The sequence below is a fragment of the Carcharodon carcharias genome, chromosome 14 (genome assembly GCF_017639515.1).
Source record: "Carcharodon carcharias isolate sCarCar2 chromosome 14, sCarCar2.pri, whole genome shotgun sequence".
Taxonomy (NCBI): Eukaryota; Metazoa; Chordata; class Chondrichthyes; order Lamniformes; family Lamnidae; genus Carcharodon; species Carcharodon carcharias.
In genome coordinates, this window is record NC_054480.1 from 105,560,264 (window position 1) to 105,576,447 (window position 16,184).

General features: G+C 41.8%; 1 protein-coding gene across 1 annotated transcript in view; it reads left to right on the top strand.

Moving 5' to 3' along the window:
• uhrf1 (ubiquitin-like with PHD and ring finger domains 1) overlaps window positions 1-16,184 on the top strand; it is a 47,830-nt gene that overhangs the window by 24,008 nt on the left and 7,638 nt on the right. Inside the window, exons 9-14 of the mRNA XM_041205407.1 lie at window positions 2,753-2,857; window positions 7,523-7,629; window positions 8,328-8,490; window positions 14,205-14,342; window positions 14,530-14,644; window positions 15,947-16,107. Of these exons, the coding sequence (XP_041061341.1) occupies window positions 2,753-2,857; window positions 7,523-7,629; window positions 8,328-8,490; window positions 14,205-14,342; window positions 14,530-14,644; window positions 15,947-16,107 (789 nt within the window). The remainder of the gene's footprint in view (window positions 1-2,752; window positions 2,858-7,522; window positions 7,630-8,327; window positions 8,491-14,204; window positions 14,343-14,529; window positions 14,645-15,946; window positions 16,108-16,184) is intronic.

Genomic DNA, 16,184 nt, shown 5'->3' on the forward strand with positions numbered 1-16,184 from the left:
AATGCACGTTTTAGCCAATTTATTTGACACTAATAGCTCTACTTATTTTTTTCTCCTAAATGAAAGGATAAAAATCAACAATGTGTTTCTCTTGCTGAGCAGCAGCTGTTTATACTCCTGTGGAAAGATCATTAATGACCTTGTTATTAGACCTTGCATTGCCAGTATGAGAGTTGGGTGGGGTGGAAATAATTGTTGTGGCTTTTAAAATTGCACATTTCATAATTTTGCTATTTTTTGGTTCCCCGATGCCTAAGTGTGCACTTGATCCACATAGATCTGGAATGGGTTAACTAAAGTCAGTCTGATCAGAGAGGGGAAATGTTCGATTTTAGCTCCTCATTACTATCCAGCAACCTCTATGGAAGTCTATGAATGTAGATACTATACTGGAATGGGTTTGGAGCTTGTTTCTGCCTGTGTCTCTTGTGTAATTACAAAGCCTACCATTACAAACTGATTAGCACACACCTTTGAACGCTGACCTCAATGTGGCATAAAGATCGAAATACCTAAGATTGCTTGCAGGCTTCTTGCTCTAAAATTGATTTTGTAGAACACCTAAGTTCTTAAGAAAGTTGGTAATATGTTAGGCAGTAATGCTACAGCTAAATGTAGCACTCATGGTGAGACCACCTTTAGGGAATTTGTATTATACTGTCCTTTACTTGGTACATAATGCAAGCCATTTTGAGATGTACAGCCGCTATACCACTATCATTAATGCATGCAAAAGGTGGATGTTTCTACATTTAATGCACTGTAGAAAAGGAATACAGGCCCGTATCTATGTGGATTTTAGCCAGGCTTTTGACGAGGTCCCACGTAGCAGACTGATGAACATTACTTCCATTTCTCTCCACAGATGCTGCTTGATCTGAGGAGTATTTGTAGCATTTTGTGTTTTTATTTTAAGTTATGCTAGAACCATGTGCAGCACTTGCTTAAGCACTATGTACCGTTCTGGTCATCACATTCAAGGAAAGATGTAATTGCACTGGAGAGGTTGCTGAGGAGATTTACGAGAATGTTAACCAGGATTGGAAAATTTTAACTGAGGAAAGATTGGATAGGCTGTGGTTATTTTCTTGAAACAGAGGAGGTTGAGGGGTGACTTAATTCTGATATATTAAATTATGAGGGACCTAGATAAAATAAATAGGAATGAGCTATTTATCTTAGAGTGCTCAAAAGCTAGGGGGCATGAATTTTAAATATTTGGTAGAAGGATCAGAGGGAAGGTGAGGAAACATTATTTTAACTCAGAAGATGGTAGGGACCTAGAACACTGCCTGAAGAGGAAGTAGAGGCAGAAACTCACACCACATATAAAATGTACTTGGATGTCTACTTGAAGAGCCTTGACCTACACACCACACCTGAAGGAAGGTGGTTGGGCTGAGTAACTTTTCATCAATCGTATGGGCAGAAGGGCCGTATTGCTTCCTTAAATTTTCTATGAATTAGACTGATTCAAATCCAGCTTTAACGACACTGTCTTGCTGAAAAAAGAGACATGTCTAAGCTTTTCAGCTTATCCTCATCAATATACTTGCAAGAATACCAATATAAGGGGAAATCAACAATTTATACTGTATATGAAGAGAGTGCTGATTGGTTGGCAAATGGTGCTGCCATGGAGAATGCATCACTGATGGTGACTGAGTTAATTGCCAGTCATTGTTTGAAATTTAAACCAGGCAGCTTGACCCTGATTAGTCAAGACATTGCCCTGAGGAATGAGTCAGTGAATGACTGTCGCTTATTTTGTTCAGCGGAAACAGGCGCAATGTATGTATATGTTCTGGCTGTAAAGAGAAGGGCCCTGTATATTAATATAAGTAGCTTCTGGCACCTGCAAATGCGCCACACTGCGAGCCTGACTGACTATCTTAAATGGTTGTCAGCGTAATTTTTAGCACACTGAGCATTATTTAGCAGAATCACATCTAACGTTGGGCACTGTTTCGAGTTTTGCAAGCACCGGCTGGCTGGGTATGGTCTGTACCCTGCTTGTTGTGAACAGTGGCTGGGGCATGCTGTTTGATATGATCCGCCAGTCTTTGGGATGTACAGCCTACATAGCTAGCATCACACTGGCACTGAAATTCATATATTACATTTCTCATTTGTGTGATAGGCAGAATGTCTTTTTGGCTTGATGGCAACATCCTGTTAGTGACAAATATCACTTATGTTGCTACTGTGTAGTAGCAGCGTGAAACAATTAGTTTCACCTGTTGCTTAAATTGTTTGAAATACCTTGTCCTTCCAGACTGGAGCACTTTTCAAGGGCCGAAAGTGACGGCCGTGGGCCCGTTCATGAGCTTGCATCATATGCAGCGCAAAATGACCTGATCGGGGTAGCCATTATCCTGCAGGATGCCTCTGATGTGCCCTATTTCACTAGACACAACTGTCTAATCACTGCAAGGGAATGTTTCATCTAGTTGGCTTAGCTATATTCTATTAATATGTTGTACGGTGTGTGAGATGTTAGCAAACTGGAACTTAGGGTAATGCACTGAGAGAAGAATCTGATTTTTAACAGTACTAAGCAGAGACTGCGTTTCACGTGTACTTCAGAATGGTATTGGTAGAGCTCAGGAACAGATCGCTAGCCTCGCCCCGGGTAGGGGTTTACTATGTTAAATTGTGGGTAAGAAATTGGTTAGATTTACATTCATCCCTCTGTCTGCTCTGCTATGGACATTTTGTCATTGATCATTTAATTTGATTCCTCTATTTGAAGGTTAGTGAATCGGGGGTTCACAGGCCACATGTGGCAGGAATTCATGGTCGAAGTAATGATGGAGCATATTCCCTCGTGCTTGCAGGTGGCTATGAAGATGATGTGGTGAGTAGGATGCATTAATGTTTAAGGCTGGAGACCTGAATCCTTTTTATTTTCAAATTGTTCACATACCCTTTAAAGTACTGTAATTTTAGGAAAATAGACACCTAGGATCATAGCGTAATGACATAAGGCCTTTTGGCCCATTTTGTCTTTGCTGGCTCTTTGAAAGAGCAATTCATTTAGTCCCACTCCCCTGCTCCCTCCCCATACCACTGCAGATTTTTCCCCTTCAAGCATTTATCCAATTCCCACTTCAAAGTTATTGTAAATTGATTCCACCATCCTTTCAGGAAAAAAAAAATCATAAATTGCCAATTACCCAAAATCTGTCTCTTCTGGTTACAAACGCTCCTGCCACTGGAAATTGTTTTATTTTTCGTTATTCTGCCAGAACCTAAATGATTTTGAACGTTTCTATCAAATCTCCTAATAACCTTCTTTGCTCTAAGGAGAGCAACCGCATCTTCCCTAGTTTCCATATAAGAAGTCTTATATACCTGGCACCATTCTAGGTAAATTTCCTCTGCCACCTCTAAAGCTTTGTTAGATATCCTAGAGTGTGGTGCCCAGAACTCTAGCTGAAACCTGACATTTTAATAAAGGCATGGCATAACTTCTTTGCTCTGTCTCTCTATAAAACCAAGAATCCCATATACCTTTTTAACAGCCTTCCTAACTTTTCCTGCCACCTTCAAACACTTGTGTGTACTGCCATGTCTCTGATATTTCACAGTCTTTAAAGTTTATTGCCTCCTCATTCTTTCTACCAAAATGAATCACTCCACCCTTCTCTGTTAAATTTCATCTGCCATGTGTGTGCTGATTCCACCAGTCTGTTAACATATCTCATGAAGTCTTCGACTGTTCTCATTTAGCTACATTTCAGTCTTGTGTCAGTTGCAAACTTTGAAATTGTGCCCTATGGGTAGATATTGGCATAGTGGTAATTCAGAGACCCAGGCTAATTCTCTGGGGACCATGGTTCAAGTCATACCATGGCAGCTAGTGGACTTTAACTTAAATTTATTAATAATCTGGCATTGAAAACTAGTCTCAGTCATGGTGATTATAAAGCTGCTATTGCTTGTCATAAAAGCGCATCTGGTTCCCTATTGTCCTCCAGGGAAGGAAACCTGCTGAACTTACCTGACCTGGCCTACATGTGACTCCGGACTCTCATCAATGTGGTTGACTCTTAACTGCCCTCTGAAATGGCCCAGCAAGCCACTTAGTTCAAGAAGGTGACTCAACACCACTTCTCAAGGGCAATTAGGGAGGGGCAACAAATGTTGGCATTGTCAGTGATGCTTGCACCCATGAAAGAATTTTTTAAAATCCAAGCCCTGATTGCGTGACAAATGGAGAAATGTTTCCAATGCTGACCCTCCAGTTTGAAAAAACGGCGTGCTCACCTCAACTGTCCTTGCCTAACCTTGTATCCATGTAGCCACTGCTCCTTTAGTCCCATGGCTTCAATTTTGCTGATGAGTACTTTATCAAATGCCTTTTGAAAGTTCACGTATTCAACAGGAACCTTCATCAAAGCCCTATGTTACTTTAACAAATAACTTAAAGCTAGTCAAACAAGTGGTTTTTAACAAATTTGTGTTGGCTAACGTTTATTAACCCATATTTTACGAAGTGAGAATTAATTTTGCCTTATTTTTTTTTTCAAAGTTTCCCTGTTACTGACTTTGGGTTGATTGGCTTCCAGTTGACAGTTTTACCTCCTTTTTTTAAAAGGGATGTAACATTTGCAACCCTCCCCATTCCTCTTGTCTATCTAAGCAAGTTGGAGGCCAAAGTTTCTGTTATCTCCACCACTACTTCTGTTACCTAGGATTCAACCCAACCTGACTGGCTAACTTTTCTACTTTTGAGACCAACTGACCTTTTAAGTTCTTCCTCTTTATGGTTATCCAGCCAATTTCTCTGCTGCCCACTACTTTACTGTCATATTTGCAGCATTCTCAGATGCAAAATCTGCATTCAGCCTTGATAAGCAACATGCTATCATGTAAGTAGAGTCACCACTTTGGTAGCTGGTGGAAGTCTCTGTTGTAATTTTAAAGTTATAACCCTGTTAGATGAGATTTGTTTAACCATACAAGATTACAGCCTTCCCTGCTAACTAAGCTTATGGAGGTTTTCAAAAAAGTAAAACTTCCTCAACTCAAAATGATTTATGCAAACAGTGAACAGCTTTGTTAACCAGAAATAACCAAGAAATTCTACTACTAAACTACTTAAGTGTTTGTGATAGTCCTTTGAATTAACAGAAAGTTGATGCAGGTAGTGTGATTGACATTATACAATATAGACTTTCAAAAGATGTTTGACGAAATATTACATAATTGGCTTTAATTTTGTTAACAAGCCTCTGGGTCTAAAGGGACAGGAGCAGTGTAGATTAAAAAAAATTAGCTAAAGGACTGGAAGCAGAGTAATAATGAATAGTTATTTTTCAATCTAGAGGGAAGTATACATTCTTCACGATTGCACAGGGTTAGTATTGGGACTATTGCTCTTTTTGACCTTTATTAGTTAGCTGCGCTTGGATATCCAAGGGCATTATTTCAAATTTTGCAGATGACATGAAATAAAGAATTGTACTAAGCAGAAAAGTGGCTAGTAATGTACATCAGGAGGGCATAGACTGATGAAATGTGCTGACATATATGGCAGATGAAATTTAATGTAAAGAACTGTGAAGTAGGAAGAATGAAGAGGAAATATAAACTAAAATGTACAGTTTTAAAGAACGAGTGGAGACAGATATACCTTGGGGTGTAATTTTTATATTTCATGTGATGCGTGGAAAGGCTAGCATTTGTTGCTCATCGCTGATTAGCCTTTAGAAGGTGGTGATGAGCAGCATACTTGAACAGCGTCCATCTGGTATAGGTACACCCAATGGTGCTGTTATGCAGGGTGCTTCAGGTTTTTTTTTGACCTGGTGATAGTGAAGGAACAGCGATCTGGTTCCAAGTTAGGATGGTGTGTGGCTTGGAGGAAATTTGCAAATGGTGGTGTTCCCATGCATCTGCTGCATTTGTTCTTCTAGGTATTAGAGGTTGTGGGTTTGGAAAGTGCTATCGAAGGATCCCTGGTAAGATGCTGCAGTGGCAGTGAATGTTTAAGCAAGCTGCTTTTGTCCTGGATAGTGTTGAGCTTCTAGGCAAGTGGAGATTATTCCAGCACGCCCCTGACTTATGCCATGTAGATGATGGAAAGGCTTTGGGGAAATCAGGAGCTGAATTACCTGCTGTAGAATTCCCAACCTCTGACTGGCTCTTGTAGCTGCAGTATTTATATGGCTGGTCCATTTCAGTTTCTGATCAATGGTAACCCCCAGGATGTTAATGGTGGGGGATTCAGTGGTGGTAACCCTGTTGAATGTCAAGAGGAGACAAGTAGTTAGTTTCTCTCTTGGTGGAGATGGTCATTTCCTTGGACTTTTGTGGTGCGAATGTACCTAATAAGAGGTGTTTTATTTGACATCTCCATGCCCCTGTTTGTAGCCATTTTACTCTAATTCCCATAATTAGTTTAGGCCTGAAATGCAAAAAGTGTTAAATGTGTTGTTTTTAATTCAGAAAAATATTGAATAAAAGTTAACTGGCATAATAAACATTAAATGGCAAGATAAGAAAAGAAAATAGAGTAAGTATGCTGTTTGAAGAAAAACCTCCCACTATACGTTTTGATGTACAATTAAACTCCCTAGCTACATCACTGTCTCTTATTCCAGGTTCACATGGATCCTAGCGTGAGTCGTAATTCCAGTGTATTACTTTCTGGTATTTGAATCCAAAATTGTGATTTGACTTGTCTGCAAAGCAGGGTGCATTTAGATATGCCTGATTTTACCCAAATACAACCTCGGACACGTTTTATGTGTTGTGCATAAGCAATTGTATCATGTAAATATGATCGCCATTCATTATCGATGGAAAATTCTAAAAATCTTTGCACAAATAGTGTAATAGGTTTCATTGCTATTGTTGCTACTAGCCATTAACTTGCCTTATATAGGAACACTAACTTTTGGATCCACTTTGAATAATTTCCTAAGTGAAGTGCTTTGGTACTCTTCAAGTATTACTGTTTGTATGTTTAATAGTTAAATGTAAACCAATAACAAAAAGATATGATTGGCATAAATGTTAATGAAATTGCTTTGCATTTGGGAGCTGGGGTGGGGAAAGAGATGGATATTTGATTTTAAGTGAAGGTAGTGGATTTCAAGTCATACATAAAAGCAAAATACTGTGGATGTTGGAAATCTGAAACAAAAACAGAAAATACTAGAAAAACTCAGGTCTGACGGCATCTGTGGAGAGAGAAAAACAAAGTTAATGTTTCAAGTCCGTATGACCCTTCTTCAGGTCCCCCTTCTGAAGAAGGGTCATACGGTCTCAAAAAGTTAACTTGTTTTTTCTCTCTCCGCAGATGTTGTCAGACCTGCTGAGTTTTTCCAGTATTTTCTGTTTTTTGTTTCAGATTCCAGGCCTTGTTTGGTAGATAATAACAAAGTGACCGTTGGTCATACATTTTGATACCAATCCCTTGGAACCTGTTGAAACTATGGAACATATATTTAATGAACAATTGAGTACTCTGCTGAAAAAAGTGGGGATTACTGTTGAACCCTTTCTTTTGCAGGATCATGGCAGTGACTTCACCTATACCGGAAGTGGTGGACGTGACCTTTCTGGAAACAAGCGCACTGCAGAACAATCATGCGATCAGAAACTGACCAACATGAACAGGTTGGTCCTAATTTAGTCAAGAAAAAAAAATGGTTTTGCTTCAATAAGTGCATTTAATTTTGCCATTGTTTAATATAGATAATTCTGAACAGTACTGAGTTTTTAAAAATAAAAACAAAAAACAGTTCTGTTGAAGGGTCATGACTCGAAACGTCAGCTCTTTTCTTCTCCGCCGATGCAGCCAGTACTGAGTTTTTGTTGTATGCACTGTATGTGCATTTGTGGAGCTGGTTTTGGGATTGTTGTTAAAAATGTGTTCTGGATTTTTGTCTACTTCTGGTGAAATAGTTAGACAGTTAATCCAGTTTGCATCGTCTATGTAAGGGATTTGATTCAGAGATGTTTTTCTGAGGCATGTGGTTTGTTTAATATTCAAATTATATGTTTGAAAATCCAAATGTGCGTCTTTTCTATTGAAATCTGCTTTTTCTTTTATTAAATATGCAATTCAGTTTGGTACATGCCCTTATCTCCACTTCCCACCCCAAATTCTCAATTGCAGGTTGGTTTACCCATTGTTGTAAGTATGTTACTGATTTTCCTTATGAAAAATGTAAGCTTCTCAAAATATCTTGTACAATCCAGTATACTACCAAACATATATTTTAAAATTGGAAATTTTGGCTAAATATTGTACTGGTGTGTATGTATGTATAGTTAAGCTTTAATAGAAAATGGAAATTAACTTTATTTTACAGGGCTCTGGCTCTGAACTGTAATGCTCCCATTAATGACAAAGTGGGTGCTGATGCTAAAGATTGGAGAGCTGGAAAATCAGTCAGGGTTGTGAGAAGCGCCAAAGGCCGTAAACACAGCAAATATGCACCCGAAGAAGGAAACCGTTATGATGGAATTTATAAGGTGTGTACCAGATGACCAAAATCAACATATATTAAACATGAATTAGCAGTCAAATCACAGGCACATTAAATAGTAGATACAATGCAGATAGGTCTCACTGATTTATTGGGCAGCCCACTCACTGTATAAGGCACCAATTTCAGCTATAAATTTCTTCAAGGCTGATCTTTCTCGGTTAGGATTCCAGTTCCTTTTCTTGAAGAATTTTCGCCACTGATTCTAATCCATCAGCAGCTCCTATTGAACCAGAATTCCATGGGTACAATCTTCAGCAAATGGCACACTCCACGTGATATCAAGAAACGGCTGAAGGCACTGGATACTGCAAAGGCTGTGGGCCCTGACAACATTCCGGCAATAGTACTGAAGACTTGTGCTCCGAAACTTGCCGCGCCCCTAGCCAAGCTGTTCCAGTACAGCTACAACATTGGCATCTACCCAGCTATGTGGAAAATTGCCCAGCTGTGTCCTGTACACACAAAGCAGGACAAATCTAACATAGCCAATTACTGCTGCATCAGTCTACTGTCGATCAGCAGTAACGTAATGGAAGGGGTCATCAACAGTGCTATCAAGCAGCACTTGCTTAGAAATAACCTGCTCATTGATGCCCAGTTTGTGTTTTGCCGGGCCCACTTGGCTCCTGACCTCATTACAACATTGGTTCAAACATGGACAAAAGAGCTGAACTCCCGAGGTGAGGTGAGAGTGACTGCTCTTGATAGCAAGGTATATTTGACCAAGTGTGGCATCAAGGAGCCCTAGCAAAACTGGAGTCAGTGGGAATCAGGACGAAAACTCTCCAATGGTTGGAGTCATACCTAGCACAAAGGAAGATAATTATGGTTGTTGGAGGTCAGTCATCTCAGCTCCAGGACATTAATGCAGAAGTTCCTTGGTGTAGTGCCTCGGCCCAACCACCTTCAGCTGCTTCATCAATGATCTTCCTTCCAACATAAGGTCAGAAGTGGGGATGTTTGCCGATGAATGCACAATATTCAGCACCGTTCCCGACTCCTCCGTTCCTGAAGCAGTCCATGTCCAAATGCAGCAAGACCTGGACAATATCCAAGCTTGGGCTTACATGTGGCAAGTTGCATTCATGCCATACAAGTGCCAGGCAGTGACCATCTCCAACAAGAGAGAATCCAACCATAGCCCCTTGATGTTCACTGGCATTTCCGTTACTGAATCCCCCACTATCAACATCTTGGGTTTTGGGGGGGCGGCGTGGTTACTATTGACCAGAAACCGAGCTGGACTAGCCATATAAATATTGTGGCAACAAAAGGCAACAGCAGGTCAGAGGCTAAGAATCATGAGTAACTCGCTTCCTGATTTCCCAAAGCCTGGCCACCATCTACAAGGCTCAAGTCAGGACTGTGATGGCATACCCCCCATTTGCCCAGATGAGTACAGCTCCCCCAACACTAAGAAGCTCGACACTGTCCAGGACAAAGCATCCTCATGCCCTCATGGATGCCCTCATCCAGAAACATTCACTATCTCCACCACAGACGCACAGTAGCAGCAGTGTGTATAATCTACAAGATGCACTGCAGGAATTCACCAAGACTCCTTTGACAACATCTTCCAAACCCACAACCGCTACCATCTAGAAGGACATGGTCAGCAGATAGATGGGACACCACCACCTGGAAGTTCCCCTCCAAGTCACTCACCACTCTGACTTGGAAATATATTGCTGCTCCTTCACTGCCACTGGGTCAAAATCCTGGAACTCCCTTCCTAACAGTACCACATGAACTGCAGTGGTTCAAGAAAGCACACCACCACCTTCTCGAGGGCATCTAAGGATGGGCAATGAATGCTCGCCCAGCCCACGAAGCCCACATCCCTTATTCTCTGGCACCATGTCTGACACAGCCACATTTTTCACAGTTGGCCAGGGGCAGGCACACTGCACATATACAACCCCCTCTGCCAGAACCAATAGCAAGGCTGTTCCCTTTCTTTTGTTGCATTTGCAAGCTCAGAATCGCATTATATAATTTTTAAAATGTTAAGAGTGTGATGTATTTCAAACATGCCTCTGCGGAGGTCAGGAAAAAATTAGAATGGCAGAATTCCGTGACCCTGAAGGTGGAATTTTACCAAATGGTGGAAATTTTAATCTTAGTGGCGGGAAGCTGAAGGATTGGACCGATTAAAGTCAGGATGGTGTAAGAGGCCAGGATTTGAAGAATGCAGATATTTCAGAGGGTTATAGAACTGGTGAAGATTATGAAGATAGGAGGGATTTGAAAACAAGGATGAAAAGTTTAAGGTGGAAGTGCTGCTTAATCAGGCACCAATGTAGGTCAGTGAGCACAGGATGATAGGTGAACGTAACTTGGTATGATTAAGGATAAGAGCTGCAAAGTTTAAGATGACTTCAAGTTTACGGAGGAAGGATTGTGGGAAGCTAGCAAGTTTTGTGCTGGAATAGTCAAATTTAGAGGTAACAAAGACATGGATGAGGGTTTCAGCAGCAGATGAACTGAGGCAGGGATGGAGATGGACAATGTAACAGAGGTGGAAATACTCCTGAAGATAAGATGGTCTTACTGATGGCACAGCTATGCGGTTGGAAGCTTATCTTGGGGTCAGAACAGTCTGATTCACCACAGAGGGGGATGAAATAGGTGACATGGCAGCCGAGTGTCATAGGGACCGAAGACACAGGCATTGGTCCACAATTTTTATGGTAATAGAATGTTTCTACCCATTAGAAGTCGAATAATTTCCCTAATGTCCTTTAGGAAAGGAAATTTGCCATCCATACCTGGTCTGGTGACTCCAGACCCTCAACAACTCAGTTGTATCAAACCACTAAAAAGTCTAAAAGGAATTAAACTGGACATATCACTTCATCGGTCAAGGTGCCAGAAATGACTTGGTCAAACTCAGCCCTGTCGACACTGCAAAGTCCTCTTAACCAGCATCTTGGTGCTAGTGACAAAATTGGGAGAGCTGCCTCACAGACTAGTCAAGCAACAGCCTGACATAGCCGTCCTCATGGAATTATATCTTAAAGATGATGTTCCAGACACCACCATCACCATCCCTGGGTGTGTCCTGCCCCACTGGCAGGAGAGACCCAGCAGAGATGGCGGCACAGTGGTATACAGTTGGTGGGAGTTACCCTGGGAGTCTTCAACATCAACTCCTGACCCCATGAAGTCTCATGACATCAGGTAAAACATAGACAAGGAAACTTCCTGCTGATTACCATGTACCGCACCCTCAGCTGATGAATTGGAACTCCTCCATGCTGAACACCACTTGGAGGAAGCACTGAGGGTGGCTAGGGTGCAGAATGTACTCTGGGCGGGGGACTTCATTGTCCATCACCAAGAGTGGCTCGGTAGCACCACTACTGACTGAGCTGGCCGAATCCTAAAGGACATAGCTGCTTGACTGAATCTGCAGCAGGTGGTGAGCGAACCAACAAGAGGGAAAAACATACTTGACCTCATCCTCACCAAACTGCCTGCCTCAGATGCATCATCCATAACAGTATCGGTAAGAGTTACAACCGCACAGTCCTTTTGGTGACAAGTCCTACCTTCACATTGAGGATACCCTCCATTGTGTTGAGTGGCACTACTGCTGTTTTAAATGGGATAGATTTTGAACAGACTTAGCAACTCAAGACTGGGCAACCATGATGTGTTATAGGCCATCAGCCGCAGCAGAATTATACCTGACCGCAATCTGTAACCTCGCGGCCTGGCATATCCCCCATTCTACCATTGCCACCAAGTCAGCGGGGATCAACCCTGGTACAATGAAGAGTACAGGAGGGCATGCCAGGAGCAGCACCAGAGATAGCTAAAAATGTGATGTCAAGCTGGCAAAGCTACAGCACAGGACCACTTGTGTGCCAAACAGCAAGTGCCAGATGATTCCACAACCAACAGATCAGATCTAAGTTCTGCAGTCCTGCCACGTCCAGTCATGAATGTGGTGGACAATTAAACAACTTATGGAGGATGAGGCTCCATAAATATTTGCATCCTCAGTGTTGGGGAAGCCCAGCACGTGTGCAAAAGATAAGGCTGAAACATTTGCAACAATCTTCAGCCAAAATTGCAGAGTGGATGATCCATCTTGGCCTCCTCTATAAGTGCCCAGCATCACCGATGCCAATTTCAGCCAATTCGATTCACTCCATGTGATATCAAGAGATAGCTGAGAGCGCTGGATACTGCAAAGGCTATGAGCCCGGACAATGTTATGGCAATAGGGCTGAAGACTTGTGCCCCTAACCAAGCTGTTCCAATACACTGGCATCTAGCCGGCAATGTGGAAAATTGCCCAGGTATGCCCCCTAAACAAAAAGCAGGATGAGTCCAACCAGGCCAATTACCCCCCCAATCAGTCTACTCTTGATCATCAGTAAAGTGATGAAAGGGGTCATCAACATTACTATCAAGTGGCACTTGCTTAGCAATAACGTGTTCACTGATGCTCAGCTTGGTGACTTGACCCCTGACCTCATTGCAGCCTTGGTTGAAACATGTAGAAAAGAGATGGGGTGAGAGTGACTGCCCTTGACATCAAGGCAGCATTTGACCAAGCGTGGCATCAAGTAGCACTAGCAAAACTGGAGTCAATGGGAATTGGGGGATGGGGGATGAAATCTTTCCACTGGTTGTAGCCATACCTAGTACAAAGGAAGATGGGTGTGGTTGTCGGAGATCAATCATTTCAGGGCATCACTGCAGGAGTTCCTCAGGGTAGAGTCCTAGGCCCAACCATCTTCAGCTGCTTCATCAGTGACCTTCCTTCCGTCATAGGGTCAAAGTGGGGATGGTTGCTGCTGATTGCGCAATGTTTGGCACCATTCGCGACCTCTCAGATACTGAAACAGTCCATGAAACAGCCCAAATGCAGCAAGACCTGGCCAATATCCAGCCTTGGGTTGACAGTTGGCAAGTAACATTCGTGCCAACAAGTGTCAAGCAATGACCATCCCCAACAAGAGAGAATCTAACTATCGCCCCTTGATATTCAATGGCACTACCAATGCTGATTCTCCCACTATCAACACTCTGGGGATTACTGAAACTGAACTGGATTAACCATATAAATACTGTGGTTACAAGAGCAGGTCAGAGGCTAGGAATCCTGTGGCGCGTAACTCACTTCCTGACTCCCCAAAGCCTGTCCAACATCTACAAGGCGCAAGTTAGGAGTGATGGAATACTCTCCACTTGCCTGGGTGAGTGCAGCTCCAGCAACACTCGAAGTTCAATACCATCCAGGATGAAGCAGCCCATTGGATTGGTACCCCATCCGCAAATGGTCACTCCCTCTACCATCGACGTACAGTGGCAGCAGAGTACCATCTACAAGATCATCCTGGCTGGGAAATAAATTATTGTTCTTTCGCTGTGGTTCAGTCAGAATCCTGGAGCTCCATAATAGCATTGAGAGCGTACCTACACCACAGTGACTGCAGCGGTTGAAGAAGATAGCTCACCGTCACCTTCTTGAGGGCAATTAAGGATGGGTAATAAATGCTGGCCTAGCGAGCAATGCCTACACCCCATGAATGAATGAATAAAGGAAAAAAAAAAACACCCTTTTAAGTGGCTTAGAAGCACTTGCATTCACTGCAGATCATAAATATTGCTGTAGTTCCTTGTCACAAAAAAATTCAGACCCTTTTGTCTTTGGCTACACTCATTCTTGTGCTATTCAACTAGGTGGTGAAATACTGGCCTGAGAAGGGAAAGTCTGGTTTCTTGGTATGGAGGTACCTGTTGAAAAGGGATGATGAAGAACCAGCACCGTGGACCAAAGATGGCAAAGAGAGGATGAAAAAGTTAGGATTAACTATGCAGGTAACTATTTATTTTAAGCTGTTCGCCTGATGATCTATTGGGTTGTTGTACAACCAAATTTGAGCTCCAAGAAATCGTATTGCCTAATGTTTTCAAAACAGAGAGCAAATTCAGCAAGATTAAGACATGAGTTGTCAGTGTTGTTTTCATTGTGTAATGTGTTGCATTAACAAATCTTCTGTATCAGTACCCTGAAGGTTACCTTGATTCTGTTGCCAATAAAGAGAAAGAGAAGGAGAATAAAAAGCGAGATGATGATCCTGAGCCAACACCAAACAAAAGGAAAAGGAAGTCCAATGCAGGTCTGTAGATTGTATTCTTAAGTTGGAGAACTCCTAAACTATTGCTATGCTTTCCCTTGCTGAATATCCTACAGTTCAGCCGGTAGAGCACTTCCGTTGGCATGTGTCCGCGAAATACTAACATGTATTTTGTTTTGCATGGATCCCGATCTTAATTCAGTTGACTGGAGAATCCATAAGACCAAGCACAGTTGAGAATGACAGTGAACTTTTGAGTACAAGTTATTATTCTTTCCTTTTTGATTCTTGCTAAATTGGGGCAGCTGCGTTGAAAATATTTTTTAAAAGTAGAGGTCTGGAGGAGATTTAAGTATTCAGTTGGGTATCTTTTTTAGAAGTTAAAAAAAATAGACGCCTGAAATTTTGTTCACCTCATCTAACTTGGTGAACATGGGAGAATCAAGTAAAATGGAATCTTGGAATTTCTTTATGAACTTTACATTGCTCAATTATGGAATTTGCTCAATTTATAGAAAGAAAGGAATACTGTTGATACTGTAACCATCTTGGTTACAGATTTCAGTGAAATTGCCTTGCTGGCTGCAAAGGATTGGTGAAGAGAAGGCAAGGATGGGAAAGAAAGTGAGAAATTTGCATTAAATTAAATCTGCACTGACCAGCATTGTATTCTCAAGATTCCTTTTCCTTTTAAGGGATGATTTTTTTCCCATTGTGACCTCGTTTCAATGCCTCATACTGCATGTGACCCCAAAATGAAAGTTTGGGGGTTGGGAGGCATCAGTTGTGGGAGGGAGGAGCTTTAATTCTTGACCAGGGTTGGGGAAACAGAAGTTGGATGTGGGTGGAACACATATCATTTCACAAGTATTTCTTTTGCAGCAGCAATTGGACCTCAAAGATCAGTTCGTTCGGCCCCTGTCCACCAACCAAAAAAGCAAGGATTTAAAGGGACCATGCGGCTGTCAGAAATCAGTACAAGCTCCATGGCAGCCGTTGCAGCCTCTGTGCTTGCGGCCCCAAAATCTCATCTTGCAACTCCACATTTTGGGAAGCCCTGATCTAACACTTAAAGATTTAAGAAATAATGTGTTCCTTCTAATCTATTAGAATAGTAACTAACTTTTCATCTCAGCGCTGTTATTTTTTAACTTGTGATTACTTCAAAAATCTAATATTTAATAGTATCCCCAACATGCCCTCCAACCAACCTCTTCTAAATTCTTTGTGGGGAAAAAAAGGTCATTTTTCGTGATTTTTGTTTTCATTCAAGCTTTTGTGATGTCTTATGGACTAGTTCCTATATTTTGATGCCTAGTTTCGAAAACTTTAATGTCTTTTCAGATGAGGATAGGTTTTCATTAACCCCGTCACCAAAAGGCACCCCCAAGAAGCCAAAGGTGGAAGCCTTCAAACTGACAGCAGAGCAGAAGAAACTCATAAAAGATGATGAAGTTAACAAGAAGGTGTGGGATGAAGCACTGCTATCCCTTAAGGATGGTCCGGTAAGGACTGCATTCAGCTTTAAATTTTATATTGCAAGATTATAATCCTAATGCAAATTTTCTCCTGGTTTGAGGAG